Genomic DNA, 17,170 nt, shown 5'->3' with positions numbered 1-17,170 from the left:
TCTTCGTGGCATCTTCTTATCAATGTCACTCATTCAGAATCACCCTGGGTGGTCACAACATCATGATGTGCACCATGACCTTGCTCTCACATACGTAGAACCATCTCGGGCCTCATAAATTCTGGAAGTCATGGACTAAAGGCTACTTTACACACTGCGATATCGGTCCCAATATCGCTAGTGTAGGTACCCGCCCCCATCTGTTGCGCGACACGGGCAAATCGCTGCCCGTGTCGCACAACAGTCGTCACACATACATACCTGTCCGGCGACGTCGCTGTGACGAGCGAACCGCCTCCTTTCTAAGGGGGCGGTCCGTGCGGCGTCACAGCGACGTCACTGAACCGCCGCCCAATAGCAGCGGAGGGGCGGAGCTGAGCGGGACGTAACATCCCGCCCACCTCCTTCCTTCCTCATAGCGGTCGGGAGGCAGGTAAGGGGAGCTTCCTCGTTCCTGCGGCGTCACACGGAGCGATGTGTGCTGCCGCAGGAACGAGGAACACCCTCGTTACTGCTGCAGTAACGAGATTTGAGAATGGACCCCCATGTCGCCAATTAGCAATTTTGCACGTTTTTGCAACGATGCAAAATCGCTTATCGGTGTCACACGCAACGGCATCGCTAATGCGGCCGGATGTGCGTCACGAATTCCGTGACCCCAACGACTCCGCATTAGCGATGTCGCAGCGTGTAAAGCCCGCTTAAGCCCAGGGACTTCAGTACTTGCGGTGGTGATCAGAAGATGTGACAAGGACTAGTGGGTTCCTCTGAGGTGTCGCCTCACCGCTCACCTCTTCGTCTCCTCTGCTCCTAACCATTATCTGTCCAGTCTTCGTGGCATTTTCTTATCACCATCAATCACGCTGAATCACCCTGGGTGGTCACAACATCACGACATGCACCATGAACTTGCTCTCAAATACGTAGAACCATCTCGGGTCTCATCAAAGCTGGAAGTCTTGGATTAAGGCCAATAGCTTCAGTACTTGAGGCGGTGATCAGAAGATGTGACAAGGACTAGTAGGTTGCTCTGAGGTCTCGCCTCACTGCTCACCTCTTCTCCTCATTATCTGTCCAGTCTTCCTGGCATCTTCTTATCACCGTCACTCATGCTGAATCACCCCAGGTGGTCATGGCATCATGACGTGCACCATGACCTTGCTCTCAAATACGTAATACCATCTCGGGCCTCACCAAACCTGGAAGTCATGGACTAAGCCCAAGGGCTTCAATACTTGAGGCGGTGATCAGAAGATGTGACAAGGACTAGTAGGTTGCTCTGAGGTCTCGACTCACTGCTCACCTCTTCTCCTCATTATCTGTCCAGTCTTCCTGGCATCTTCTTATCACCGTCACTCATGCTGAATCACCCCAGGTGGTCATGGCATAATGACGTGCACCATGACATTGCTCTCAAATAGGTAATACCATCTCGGTCCTCACCAAACCTGGAAGTCATGGACTAAGCCCAGATGTGACAAGGACTAGATGTGTGAAAATAAGGAATGGAGGGGCTGGGGAGGTGAGCGGTACGGTGAGTACTGTATAGGTATTTATTTGTGTGTTATTTTGACATTTTGATGGCCCTTTACGGCTTTGAAAAATGCAAAACTAGAGTACAAAAAAAACATTAAAATATGGAAACAATGGAAAATTGTACAACTGTGCAAGATGGTGTAGACCGCCAAAACATTATAATGAATGGTTGTCCACTTGTAGGAAGAGTCCAAACGAGACTAATTCTGCACATTTGGTGGCCAAAAAAGAGCAGCATAATTCCATTTTGAGCTCCCAAAAATATAGCGGAAAATGTCCTGAAATAATAAAAGACCCATAATGCACTTTATTACTATATAGTCTATGTAGTTAATACAATTTTCTTTTACCTAAGAAAACCTGTCCATATAGAATAGTATTTATTTATTTGACCATTTCATACCCTTCGTCCAAACCTTCTCCTTAGAGCCGCCTTTACATCTTTATTGTTAAAGCTATAAATTATTGGGTTTAGTAAAGGTACGGCAGCCATATTACATAGAGAGTAGAGTTTCTTGGAGTCAAAGTTGCTTGATGAGTTTGGCACCAAATACTGACTAATCAGAAGCGTGTAGAGAAGGATGACCACGGTGAGGTGCGAGGAGCACGTGTAGAAGGCCTTATGTCTACCATTGCTGGTCTGCATCTTCAATATTGCAACTATTATAAAAATATAAGGAGCAAATGTTAAAATGAATGGGACAATAGTAAAAAAGAACAACCCTTCAATGAGGAATAAGAGGTCCAAAATTGAGGTATTACTGCACGTGATGTTCAACAACGGGACAATATCGCAGAGGAAGTGGTTGATTTCATTGGATGTATAGCATGAAAAACTGGAAAATATCCCAACAAGAGGACTGATAAAGAGAAAGCCCAAGGTCCAGCATGAAGAAGCCAACAGAACACACGTCCGATGGTTCATAACCCGATGATAGTTTAGAGGTTTACAGATGGCCACATAGCGATCGTAGCTCATGGCTGCCAATATAAACAACTCATGGACCGTGAAGGACCCAGCCATGAAGGACTGTGCCATGCACCCAATAAATGAGACAGTCTTATCTCCGGTAATGAAACTTATAAGGATCTTGTGCAGACTGGTGGTGGTCGATGCCATGTCTACGATGGACAAGTTAGCTAAGAAGAAGTACATGGGCGAATGTAGATGAGAGTCCATGCAGATTACGATGAGAACCACCATATTGCCTCCGACGGTGATCAGATAAATCACTAACACTAGGATGAATATTGTAATTTGTAGTTCCGGAACATCCGAAATCCCTTTAATAATGAAATATTGAAAAGAGGACTCATTCACATACATTTGTATGATAAATGTGAATCTGAAAAGACAAATCGCACAGAGTGAATAGGTTCCTCAAATATTTCAAAGTTTTCTGGGGCATGGTTTTACATTTTTGGGGATAAAAATCTTCTCCAATATATACAGTATATATATATATATATATATATATATATATATATATATATATATATATATATATATATATATATATATATTTATATATATGTATATATATATATATATATATATACCCACACACTTTTGTAAAATGTTTTTGGATATACTGGGTGAAATTTATGTAGAGCTAGAGAAGCTAGAGAAATTATTATTTATTTTTTTTTTTACCAAAAACTGGTGGGCTCAATATAACCATGAATTATATTGTTGTCAGGCACAACCACAACCATATGCATCTACTTTTCCTAACTAAACATATGGAAGTGAATTTAAGGGTTAAAATGTATAAATACGCCAAATGCTATCTGATAAAAAATTGGATTGTACTTCACCCAATGTTATTCAATGAGCCATTGATCCAACTTTTCTGGATAAAAATCAGAAAAATGTATTACATGTATATGTAAGTGAATGCTAAAAATAATAATAGTTACGCTTTTTATATTATTATTATTATTATTATTATTATTACTATTATTTTCATTATAATTATTAATAATCAAAATAATAAAAATGAAACAAAATAAAAATGAGTTATATAATAACAATAATAATAATACTATTAATTGAGTTTTAATGTAATAATAATAATAACATTATTATTATTTTTTATTTAATTTTTTACATTTTGTCACAGCACTTCCAGATTTAAAAAAAGTACTATCAACAATGATGGGATAACATCTAACATCTGTTAAAAAACGTTTGTTTGTGAAAAACGTTCTGCCACTAAAATGCTATAATCTTGTGAAAAAGAGCAAATATAGTGAAATTTTTAAATTTATCTTCTCTAGTTAAATCACTTAGGGTCATTATTTTTTGGGCTAAGTTATTCATTAAATTATTCATTTATTCAATAGAAACTATTAAAAAAAAGTCATGCAAAATCAATGTAAAAGTGTAACTATTCTAGGTGTCACATGAACATAAGGTCTTAGTGTGGTTATTTTTTTTTTATAGAATATTGTTATACATATTATATTATTAATGATGCTGATGAAAATAAAAAATGCTTATTAATAAAAAAGGAAGATTTTTTGTAAGTATAATCATCTTAATATAAAATAGATGAAATATATTTAGAAAACTTTTATATTTTATATTTTTTATATTTTTGTATGAATTTATATTTAGTTTTTAGATGAAAATGGCCAAATGTATTCATTCTAATTGATGTACAATATTTAGTTTTTTTTCTTATTAATATTTGAGATGTCCAAAAAATATTTGACACAATTTAATTTTTTAACTTAAGGGCGCTTTACACGCAGTGACATCTCTAGCGATGTCACTGGTGAAAGAACCCCCTCCCCTGTCGGTTGTGCGTCACAGGCAAATCGCTGCCCGTGGCGCACAACATCGCTTACACCCGTCACACATACTTACCTGCCTAGTGACGTCGCTGTGGCCGACGAATCGCCTCCTTTCTAAGGGGGCGGTTCGTGAGGCGTAACAGCGGCGTCACTAAGTGGCCGCCCAATAGAAGCGGAGGGGCGGAGATGAGCGGGCCGAACATCCCGCCCACCTCCTTTCTTCCTCGTTGCTGGAGGACACAGGTAAGGTGTTGTTCCTCGTTCCTGGGATGTTACATGTAGCGATGTGTGCTGCCTCAGGAACGACCAACAACCTGCGACCTGCAACAGCAATGATAATCGGGAATAGAATGACGCGTCAACGATCAATGATTAGGTAAGTAATTTTGATCGTTAACGGTCGTTCCTGCATTTCACACGCAACAACGTCGCTAACGAGGCCGGATGTGCGTCACGAATTCCGTGACTCCAACGACATCTCGTAGCGATGTCGCTGCGTGTGAAGCCCCCTTTAGACACCCCAGACATACTGTATAAAGAACATGGGGATAAAATAAATGATGACTATACTCAGTGTGTAAAAAGTATAATGTTAACTCAAGTAATAAAGCCACATCCATCCATACATTGTGCCCTCTGCTCTCTACTTACACAGCAACTTTCAGTGGAGATCCAAAACGTGAATTCTCTGTATTCCCATTCTGTTCATTAGGTGACCTCCGAGATTATATATATACACCAGTAACTTTGGGTTAATAAAGGTAATTAGGTCCCCAGTGACCAAGAGGAACCGACCAGGATGAAGGTTTCTTTAATGGATAATCCCAAGTGAACGATCACATGATTACGTAGATGAATAACATCTCATTAATAGTTTTTAGTACCGTATATGAGGTCTTATCACTATTTAAGAAAAATCTCGCTAAAACGTCTCTTTGTCTTGAATGCCAACCAACAGAACCAAAGAACCAAACCCCAACCGGGTCCATAAGGATCATGCACAGCGCTCCTAAGCCAGTCCGCTTATTTATAGCCGCACTTTATTCACCTTTCTCTCATGAATTAACAGATCACTGATGTACCAAATTTATTAGGGGCGTCTCTTAATATATTGACCCATATAAAATACCAGGTATACTGTATGCAACATATATATATATATATACATATATACTATATATATATAATATATATAGATATATATATATATATATATATATATATTATATACAGGGTGGTCCAAAAGTAGGTGGACAGTATGTGTAATAGGGTTATCACACATGGTGTGAAGTGAAACTGACTCAGTTGCCCTTAGCAACCAATCAGATTCCACCTTTCATTCTTCACAGACTCTTTGTAAAATGAAAGGTGGAATATGATTGGTTGCTAAGGGCAACTGAGTCAGTTTCACTTTACACCATGTTTGATAACCCTATTACACATACTGTCCACCTACTTTTGGACCACACTGTATATTGCCCTCAATTTTGTGGGGGGTTTTATGCTTTTTGTAAATACAGGAAAATATAACTTATTACAATTTCATCCATTTGTTTAAAGATTTCCTGACGACAGGCAATATCATTTTCCAGTCTGTAGTGACATCTTTTCACATTACTGTTTTCACGCTCTTGCAGACTATTTCGCGATATGACTGCAGGTACAAAAGGACACCCGAGGAGCAGAGCAACACAGAGAGAACACCAGGGTACCAGGCCCTGGCACTAGGGAGAGGGGTCACCTCCTAACACTCACCTGACACTGTTCCCTGCATTGCCTAATGTCAGTAGACGGGTCCTTCTCCCGTGCGCCATCACTTGCCTAGGCCCTCGCTGGCCCTGGACTCACCCTGACTAGTAAAAGCCAGAGAGACACTAGTTTCTCCACTGGAATAACACAACATGAGGAAGGAAAGACAGATGGGTGGGGAAATACACATCAAATAACATTTCACAGCTTCTCCAGCAGTAACTTCTCAGCTGCAACAGAAGCAACACCTCAGCTTCTCCAGAGACTGTCTCCTTCAAAGTGGACAGTATAGGTATGAGCTATAGCCAGCATAGGGAGGAGTGTTGAACAGATATTTAGAGCAGAAGGGAGTGGCTGCAACTGAGGTTACAACTACCTGTTAGATCCCTGCAGGATAGAAATTAATCTTAACCCATTCAATATCAGATGGAATTAAATATGCTCCAACTCAGGGTAAATAATGAGTGGGCACATAAGCGGATCTGCGATCAACAACACGCTGTGACCTTCTTATCCCAGATCTTCCCAAGATGACATCAGGCAGTAAGCAGGTTGGGTCCCCAGTTATTACAGTTAGCTGAAGACATTGAGAAGACAGAAATGTTTTATCACTGCTACTGCCTTCTCTTTTACTATCCACATAGTGTTCAGTGAGCAATGTCAATGCTTCTATTTCGTAGCAGATCTAAACTGACCACTGCTAGTGACTTTTATTACTATATGTAGAAGATTTTCCTATAATTGGGGATCCTAAAATGTCTTAAAGGGAGAAATAGGAAAAGGCAACTGAAAAATGCGATATAAAATAGTAATAAAAATGGCCAAGGCCAATCTCTAATAACAAACCCATAGCATTATTCCTCCTTCACCAAACTGTATGATGGGAACAATGCAGTCAGGTGGTTAACATTCTCCCCTCTCTGTAACATTACGGGGTCTCCACTTTGTGGCTGAGTTGCTGTGGTTCTGTAACGTTAGGAATGGGAAAGTACCACACATACGGCAACAGGAAATGGAAGGAGGAGATGGTGACCCCTGACCAATCCATCCACTAGCTCCTGACTGCCCTAACCACCCTAGATAAGTTCTGCACCTATGCGCTGAGCAGAATACCTGTCCCTGACTGACCCTAAAACTGAGCCCTAGGTAGGGAACGGATGGGATGAGTGCTTAGTAAGCCCTACTAAGCTCTAAAGAAGGCACAGGAAGCATGGGTAGGGTTCACTCTCCTCCTGTAGACTGTGAGCCCTTGAGGGCAGGGTTCTCTCTCCCCTTGTAGACTGTGAGCCCTCATGGGCAGGGTACTCTTTCCCCCCTGTATACTGTGAGACCTCGTGGGCAGGGTCCTCTCTCCTCTTGTAGACTGTGAGCCCTCACAGGCAGGGTGCTCTCTCCCCCTGTAGACTGTGAGCCCTCGTTGGCAGGATCCTCTCTTCCCCTGTAGACTGTGAGCCCTCGTGGCCAGGGTCCTCTCTCCTCCTGTAGACTGTGAGCCCTCATGGGGCAGGTTCCTCTCTTCTCCTGTAGACTGTGAGCTCTTGTGGGCAGGGTCCTCTCTCCTCCTGTAGACTGTGAGCCCTCGTGGGCAGGGTCCTCTCTCCCCCTGTAGACTGTGAGCCCTCGTGGCCAGGGTCCTCTCTCCTCCTGTAGACTGTGAGCACTCATGGGGCAGGTTCCTCTCTTCTCCTGTAGGCTGTGAGCCCTCGTGGGGCCGGGTCCTCTCTCCTTCTGTAGACAGTGAGCCCTCGCGGGCAGGGTCCTCTCTCCTCCTGTACACTGTAAGCCCTCTCAGGCAGGGTCCTCTTTCCCCCCTGTATACTGTGAGACCTCGTGGCAGGGTCCTCTCTCCTCTTGTAGACTGTGAGTTCTCACAGGCAGGGTGCTCTCTCCCCCTGTAGACTGTGAGCCCTCGTGGGCAGGGTCCTCTCTCCTCCTGTAGACTGTGAGCCCTCGCGGGCAGGGTCCCCTCTCCCCATGTAGACTGTGAGCCCTCGCGGTCAGGGTCCTCTCTCCTCCTGTACCAGTGTGTGCCTTGTATTTTTTATGATTATTGTACTTGTCCATATTTTGTATACCCCTTTTCACATGTAAAGCACCATGGAATAAATGGCGCTATAATAATAAATAATAATAGTAGTATAAGGCTATGTCCTAACAGTGTATCTATAGAAATACAGATGCTATTGCACCCAGTACTTGTTTGTAGCCTTCGTTAATTACAAGGAAACACCACTTAGCTAAAGACCGTTCCTAAGAATAATCTTCCAAAGGATTTTCTGCTTAACATGACAGGAACTATTGTTGTTCTTAATCTTCCGGTGATCCTCCATCAGATTATTATAATTATGATAATAATGTATCATATTCTGTTATGAAGGTTTCACCGAAGACGGGACAAATATCTGCCTTATGTACATTTGTCATATCCAAGAAAAGGATCCAAATCTGAATCTATTATCCTACATACATATCCCATTCTATTGGTCACACAGACATTGCATCTGGTTGCAGCCACCACTAGGGGGAGTATCAGAGCTCACTGAAGACCGGTATAGACAGATTCCATTGAACTCAATAGTAAATTGGCATCCAGTCAGCTGCTCTATGAGAGCTATTCAGAGATGTTTTTATGTGTTTAGACATTTCATTACATCAACAACAAAAAGTGATGTGGGTAAAAGAAGACCTAAAATGTGCACGGCATACATAAGATGGAATATGAGTTTTTACTTTGTTCATTTTAACAGCTTTCAGCTAGATCTTGAGTTATGGTGACATGAGGGATGAAGGCTCTGTAGGAAGATCGATCTTGTGAATCCCAGATAGGTCCACCAGGGTCTTCTCCATCTAGATAGGTCCACCAGGTTCTTCTCCACCTAGATAGGTCCACCAGGGTCTTCTCCATCTGGATAGATCTACCAGGGTCTTCTCCACCTAGATAGGTCCCCCTGGGTTTTCTCTGCCTAGATAGGTCAACCAGGGTCTTCTCCGATTAGATAGGACAATCAGGGTCTTCTCCGCCTAGAAACTGTAGGTCCACCAGTGTTTTCTCCTCCGAGATAGGTCCACCAGGGTCTTCTCTGCCTAGATAAGTCCACCAAGGTCTTCTCCACCTAGATAGGTCCACCAGGGTCTTCTCCACCTAGATAGGTCCACCAGGGTCTTCTGCACCTAGATAAGTCCACCAGGGTCTTTTCTGTCTAGATAAGTCCACCATGGTCTTCTCCGCCTAGATATGTCCACCAGGGTCTTCTCCGCCTAGATAGGTCCACCAGGGTCTTCTCCGCCCACCTAGATAGGTCTACTAGGGTCTTCTCCGCCTAGATAGGTCCACCAGGGTCTTCTCCGTATCTATCTTCATTATATCAAGCCATTATGGTATAATGGAGAGCAATGTATCAGACATGTTTTGCACCAGCTACGTTCACTCACTTACTCCACTTTGATAAATTTGACTGAGTGTATACCATACTTACCAAAGGTCAGGTTTCAAAATGAGGGACATTTAAGCAGCACCCCCTGGACCACATTGAAACGCCCACAAATACTGTGCATCTGCCCTCAAAACATCCCCTATGTGGTGTGATTTTGTTAAATCTCACCCCTTACTGCCTGATTTGCTGGAATATCTCATCAAAAAATGGACTATCGGCAAGTTTTTTATTTTATGACAGTAGATCATTTTCTGCAGGTTAGAAAAATAACTGTGTCTACACGACATCTTATTTTTATATCTATATTTCTGTCCTTTATTATGGACTTACATTTGTATAACTAGAAAACAAAAGCAATTTGATAAAAAGAGACAATAAAAAGTTTGACCAGACTGTCGTGATGCGATGAAGGATAGCGAGGGACAGGCGGCTCGTCACGCTAGGGATTACCCCTGATTATTGAGATACCTGAGCCCCGTGCCTGTTTAGTCTCCTGACCAGAACTAATCAGTTTCCCCCCACTAGGGAAGGAAGGGTCAGGAGTGTGATGGCAACACAGATAAAGACAGACAGGGAAAAACGAAATTTAGACACACAGCAAACACACAGGAACAAGCAGTAAGAGACTAAGGAGAAAAGCTAGAGCAGGAAGGCAGCAACAAAAAGATAACAAGTGTTAGCATCATGACCGTTCACAGTAACAAGTACTACAGCCACCAGTAAGTCTGGATCACAACACCTCACCAGACCAGTATAGATTAGCTATAGCTGGCACTAAGGGAAATGTCCAGCCAGCATATATAGAAGGGGAGCGAATGGGACTGGCTCCCCCAAAGCATATGATCAAAAAAGATTAACAAGCAGCCCAGCTCTTGCTATTCTGTCTTTGAACTACTCTGTGGATCGACGTCAGAGTCTTCCTTGGCTGATCACAGACATCAGAGTAGATAGCAGGCAGAGTGCCAGAATCTGTAGACTCCACAGATCCTGACACCACCATGACAGTTGTCGATGCCTGCAAAAACCTCCTTGTGGCTGTACTCTCATATAATGACATCACAGCATAATTTTTTAAGTTTTTCCAAGGAACCATATTTATCTCCTCATTATGACAGAACTCAAGGTTACTTTAGCTATGGGGCAAATGGTGCATCGGCCTTTCTCTAACACCTGAAAGGATAATGTCATAACTAAAGTGCCTCCAATAACCAGTGGAGAAGGGAAGTCCAGGAATGTGGGCTGGAGAACCTTATTAGCAGGCAATCTGGGGGGATCTAGGCCATTATATTGGAGACATTACCGTGGAAGGCAAATTGGAGGGGATCTAAAGTACTGTATGGGGTCATGTGTGGTAGACATCTTTGTGACAGTCAGTCTGAATGTTCTCAGGTTAGTAATGGCAATCTTTGTGGCGAGTAATAAGGTAGACTTTTGTTATCTCTTATAGCACACACACTGGAAAGGTATTGTTGGATTAGAAATTGCAAAGGGTTCAACACTTTTTAAGAATCTGAACGCTTTTCCTAAAGGGGGCTTTACACACAGCACCCACCCCCGTCGGTTGTGCGTCACGGGCAAATCGCTGCCCGTGGCTCACAACATCGTTAGGACCTGTCACATGTACTTACCTGCCTAGCGACGTCGCTGTGGCCGGCGAACCGCCTCCTTTCTAAGGGGGCGGTTTGTGCGACGTCACTGCGACGTCACACGGCTTGCGGCCAATAGAAGTGGAGGGGCAGAGAACAGCCACATTAACGACACGCCCCCTTTGTTGCCGGAGGACGCAGGTAAGCTGTTGTTCGTCGTTCCCGGGGTGTCACACGTAGCGATGTGTGCTGCCTCAGGAACGATGAACAACCTGCGTCCACAACGACCAACGAGATTTTGAAAATGAACGATGTGTCAACGATCAACGATAAGGTGAGTATTTTTGATCGTTAACAGACGCTCGGAGCTGTTACATGCAATGACGTCGCTAACGACGCCGGATGTGCGTCACAAATTCCGTGACCCCGACGACATCTTGTTAGATATGTCGTTGCGTGTAATGGGGCCTTAAAGGGGTGGAGTGAGATGCTCCACATATAATTACTACTGTCGAGGTATCCAATCCATCCAATTTGTTTTTCTTTACTTTTTAGAAGGGTCCCTTGATCAGTGGTAAAACATGTCAGTAAGTCTTTAACTTCCCTGCAGCACCTCCGATGACAAAATAAAGTATTACACAATGTCCATTCACATAAAGACAGAATAGGTCCTTCACAGGAAGATACACTTTTGCTTCTGTTCACCTCTCTGGTTATACAGTAGATGAGAAACTTAAATATAGGACCCTATCTATTAAAGGGGCTGTCTCATTTGGGACATTTATGGCAAATTCTCAAGAAATGCCATCAATTTCTGATAGGTGCATGTCCCACCAGTGCGAGGAACATCTATGTTGAGAATATATGGGTGTTCCCCCACTTGGACACACACCCTCCTTGAGAACTGGGCCATGTCATGCACCACCATCAGAGGAGAGGTGGCATGTTTGGCGCCCTCAATGTACTTGTATGGGAGTTCCATAAATTGATAACCAAGTGAGCAATTTTCACAATTCCTGTAAAATTGTTTAAAGAGAAGAGCCCAGGCATTGCAATCTCCATGGCACAATGTATTATAGAAAATTACTTCTTAGGTCATAGATTTACAGAATGCCAACCTCCTTCTCATTGCTGACTTAACATCTCTATTCTTCAAGCTATAGATCAATGGGTTCAACATGGGGACAGCGGCTGTGTTAAAAAGCGAGAAGAGCTTCTTGGTGTTTATTGACCCATATGAGGTGGGCGTCAAGTACTGAGAGATAAACGTCACGTAGAGAAGGGTGACCACTGTAAGATGGGAGGAACAAGTGTAAAAGGCTTTTTTCTTTCCTCTTCCAGAACTAATCTTCAAGATGGCCAATATAATAAAAATATAGGGGATCAATGTGAGGACAAAAGGCAGGAGAGTAATAATGAAAAGTCCTTGGATGAAGACCACCATCTCCAAGATGGACGTGTCGTTACAAGTAATTTTCATCAAAGGTAAGATATCACAGAAGAAGTGGTTGACCTCATTGGATGTATAGCATGAGAAACCTGAGAAGATGACAACAGGGGCAAGGACTTGGGCAAATCCTATCAAGTAGCAGCAAGAACATAGCAAACCACAAACCCTATGGTTCATAACAGTGTGATAACGTAGAGGGTTACAGACGGCCACATATCTATCAAAGCTCATAGCGGCCAAAATTAATAGTTCATGACCAATTAAAGAAGCAAAAACATACATCTGGATTAAACATGCCATATAGGAGACCATGTTGTCACCAGTTATGAATATGAGAAGGACCTTATGTAAAGTGATGGTGGTAGAGGAAAAATCCACGATGGACAGATTACCCAGGAAGAAATACATGGGGGTGTGAAGATGGCGGTCAAAGCAGATCAATAGAAACATGGTCACATTGCCCCCAAATGTGATGAGGTAAATGAGAAGAACCAGAAGAAAGATTGGTGCCTGGAGCTCTGGGACATCCGAGATCCCTTTAATGATGAAGTACGCCATCAACGTCTGGTTTGAAGAATTCCGAAACATGGTTTATTCTTTAATCTGCTTCAGAAGATAAATGTCTTCATTCATAATCTTTGAGATAACATTTTAGTAAGTGATCTTGGAGCATCAGTCTCTTTCTTAAGTAATTACCTAAAAAAGAGCGGCCAAAGCAAACATTTTTTAAAAAAATTAGATTACAGTAAAGGTCACACATACGCAACACAAATTCATTTTTCTCAAAAAGTTGAGGACAAAAAATGTAGGTATGGGAGCGTCTCGAGCACATGGTCCTTGGCTATGAGAAGACCAAAAGGCCCATCTCACATAACAATAAAACAGTACAAGGGAGAGAGGGGTCAAGGATAATTTGGGCCAAGGATCTTCAAGGAACTTTGAGTTAAGTCCCTTTCGTTATAGGGGTTTTATTTCTTAAAAAAACCCTATTGAGCTTACCATTAAAATTCCCATTTTTATTCTTTCTATCATAGCTTTGACTTCTTAAACTGCTATGAAAATTAGAGCTGCATTATGATTGCTTGAAATGGGCAAATGGGTCCGTTTTGACAACAAAGGCCCCATGAAGTAGAGTAAAAAATTGCTAAAAAAAATACCGAATATCCTGGTTATAGGTGCGGACCTCTCCAAGTGCCCCATAACATCACCTGTTGGGGGCCTCCATACACATTAGACTGTCAGCCAAACACAACAATATCGGCAGATTTGGCTGACTTTAGTCTAATGTCTATGGAGGCCTTGACAACCATAATGGCACCCAAGCTAAATGCCATTTTTCTGAATTTTGGACTACACAATTATTATGTTAAAGAGTAGCTGTGAGTATCAAAAGACCTGCTGAACGAAAAATCCTCGGTAGGCCATATAGAATACCATGTTTTTCCAAAAATAAGCCCTACCTCGAAAATAAGACCTAGCAGGAATTTTCAGGATTTTCAGTGTAAAGGTTGCTTTACATACTGCGACATCGCTAGTGATCTCGTTAGCGATGTGACACGCCAGTACGCACATAGGTCGTTTCTATAGCACCGGTCACATGTGCGATCTCGGCAGATCGCATCTGCGATCTGGCGTGTCACATCACTAACGAGATCGCTAGCGATGTAGCAGCGTGTAAAGCACCCTTAAGTCTTAAATTTAAGCCCTACCCCAAAAATAAGACCTAGTCACGAATCAATAATGGAGTGTTCATGCAATTAAAAATGTTAAAGAATACTATACGACACTTCATTATATAAAGCATACACCCCCAAAAGAGAGGAGACAGAAGAGAGAAGACCCCGCAATCATACTCACCAAACGCCGAACGGAAGGACCTGCGGTGGAACGCACACCCACACACATCAGATCACATACAACACTCACCACATTCAGCGATACCGATTGCTTCTGTCCAACAGGGGGACCTGGGATGCAATGCAGTGAAGCGCGAGGATCTGCAGTGGAACGTATGAAGGACCTCCGGTGGAACACATCGATGCATTCCTCCACAGGTCCTCTACGCGTTCCATCGCAAGTTCTCTATACATTCCACCGCAAGTTCTCTATGCATTTCACCGCACTGGGTTCCAGGTTCCCCTGTCGACCAGAAGCAATCGGTATCGCCGAATGTGGTGAGTGTGTGTGTGTGCGATCTGAAGAAGGGGAGGACCACGGGGAGCATACGCAGAAGGATCGCAGGAGGACCTGGGAGCCACGCAGACGTCCAGGGTTTGGCAAGTATGATTCTCTTAGGAAGGGGAGTCTGCTTTTTGGGGGGTAAATTTTCCCCCAACCATGTTTCCCCGAGAATAAGCCCTACCTCGAAAATAAGCCCTAGTGCGCTTTTTGGGGCAAAATATAATCTAAGACAGTGTCTTATTTTTTTATTTTTGGAGAAACACGGTATTAGGAAAGAGCAGAAGACAACACTTACCTCAGTTGCCTTTTCTGCTCCGTCCATCTGTTCTCATCTCTTATGGTCTGAGCTGCTTTCTTATAACCTACTGGTCCGAAATGTCCAACAGTAAGACCCATGAGACCCTCAAAGCCGCCAAGAAAGCCGTCCATTAGAGGAACGTATGAGTATAACCCATGAGACCCTCAAAGCCAAGAAAGCTGTCCATTAGAGGAACGTACGAGTATAACCCATGAGACCCTCAAAGCCAAGAAAGCCGTCCATTAGAGGAACGTAGGAGTAAAAATCCTCTAGTCAGCCATTAAAATGATCAATTTTCTCTCAATCTCCATTATTACAGTATATTATTACTATCATTACAATAATTATTATTGTGCGAGCACATTATTCTAGAACAATCCACTTGTATATCAGTATCTGTACGCCTCAGGCCAGGTGTCTTATATATATATAAAAATAGATATACAGTTCACCTATAATTGATCTCCAGGGATCGTCGCCTCAGATCGGTAACGGCCCACCGGGACCTTTATTGTAATTAAATATCGGATAAAACATAAACATGTCAACAAATTCTCCCTGGAAAGGACGTTCTCCTTCCCCGAGGGGAGATATAATTGTTTCCAAAAGTAATAACAAAGTTATAGCCAGAAACACATATAATAAAATGCTAAGGTCAGGGGGCAAAATGCAGAATGTCTTCCCAATAATGACCACAATTTTATCTATGTATATATAGACATAAATGTAATGTTATATACATATTTATTGATAATTTATTCATACAGCATATGACAAAAGTGAGTACACCCCTCATATTTGTAAATATTTTATTATATCTTTTCATGGGACAAGATCTGACCCTGTGATACAATGTACAGTGTCAGTGTGCAGCTTGTATAACAGGGTAAATTTGGTGTCCTCTAAATAACTCAACACACAGCCATTAATGTCTAAACCACTGGCAAGAAAAGTGAGTACACCCATAAGTGACAATGGCCAAATTTTACCCAATTAGCCAATTCCCCTCCCCGGTGTCATATGGCTCATTACTGTTACACGGTCCCAGGCGTGAATGAGGAGCAGGGGTGTTACATTCGGTGTTCTCTCTCACACACTCTCTCATACTGGTCACTGGAAATTCAACATGGCTCCTCATGGCAAAGAAATATCTGGAGGATCTGAAAAAAATTGTTGTTCTACAGAAAGATGTCCGAGGCCATAAGAAGATTGTCACCACCCTGACACTGAGCTGCAGCACGGTGGCCAATACCATAAAGCGGTTTAACCAGACAGGTTCCTCTCAGAACAGTGCTCGCCTTGGTCTACCAAAGAAGTTGAGTGCATGAGCTCAGCGTCATATCCAGAAGGTGTCCTTTCAGAATAGATTTATGAGTGCTGCCAGCATTGCTGCAGAGGTTACAGGGGTGCGGGTTTCCACCTGTCAGTGGTCAGACTATACGCCGAACACTGCATTACATTGGTCTGCATGACTGTTGTCCAAGAAGGAATCCTCTTCTAAAGATGATACACAGATATACAAGAAAGTCACAAACAGATCAAAGTACTGTAATGCCCATGCGTGGGACTGGCGAGTGTGTCTGACGTAGACGAGTCATGCACACAGGCTTCAGAAGGAAGACGAAGATGGCCGAAAGAGGAGGCGCCGGCACCGAAGGACGAAGATGCCCATTTGAACAACATCCACTGCAACGACCAATTTAGGTGAGTATTATAAAGTGTTTTTTATGTTCTACACAGTGGCCTGGGCTCTTATATACAGCATGTTAGAATACTGTATATAAGAGCCCGGTGGTGGTGGCCGCAGCTGATAGGTCAAAAAACTGGTGACAGGTTCCCTTTAAAGCTCAAAATATGGAGTAGGTGCCATTTTCTTGGAGACCATTGTGATTTTATGTTTTCCTTTACACTGATGATGTAATCACATGTCGACCTGCTCTGTATCGGCTACATATAATAGACTGTGCTGATTGGTCAGTAAATATACATGTGACAATGGCGTATATCTCTGACCCTATCCTGATAGATGCACAGTGGCCCAGCATTATGGAAGATCAGATTGGCTGCAGATTGGAAATCATAATGATGAAGTTGGTCTGATGTCAGGTGGGGAGGTTATAAATAGTTTGTTCTGCCA

At 42.7% G+C, this 17,170-nt stretch overlaps 2 protein-coding genes across 2 annotated transcripts; both read right to left on the bottom strand.

Annotated features, from left to right (window-relative positions):
• Positions 1-1,933: 1,933 nt before the first annotated feature.
• On the bottom strand, positions 1,934-2,863 carry LOC142251739 (olfactory receptor 8G17-like). The gene has a single exon (XM_075324793.1). It carries the CDS (start codon positions 2,861-2,863, stop codon positions 1,934-1,936), a length of 930 nt encoding a protein of 309 aa, XP_075180908.1.
• Positions 2,864-12,194: 9,331 nt separating this feature from the next.
• On the bottom strand, positions 12,195-13,142 carry LOC142251737 (olfactory receptor 5B21-like). Its single transcript, XM_075324792.1, has one exon. It carries the CDS (start codon positions 13,140-13,142, stop codon positions 12,195-12,197), a length of 948 nt encoding a protein of 315 aa, XP_075180907.1.
• Positions 13,143-17,170: the final 4,028 nt, after the last annotated feature.

This window comes from Anomaloglossus baeobatrachus, chromosome 9 (assembly GCF_048569485.1).
Source record: "Anomaloglossus baeobatrachus isolate aAnoBae1 chromosome 9, aAnoBae1.hap1, whole genome shotgun sequence".
NCBI classification, from domain to species: domain Eukaryota; kingdom Metazoa; phylum Chordata; class Amphibia; order Anura; family Aromobatidae; genus Anomaloglossus; species Anomaloglossus baeobatrachus.
Note: the sequence above shows the minus strand (reverse complement) of the source record. Positions and strands in the feature narration are given on the sequence as shown.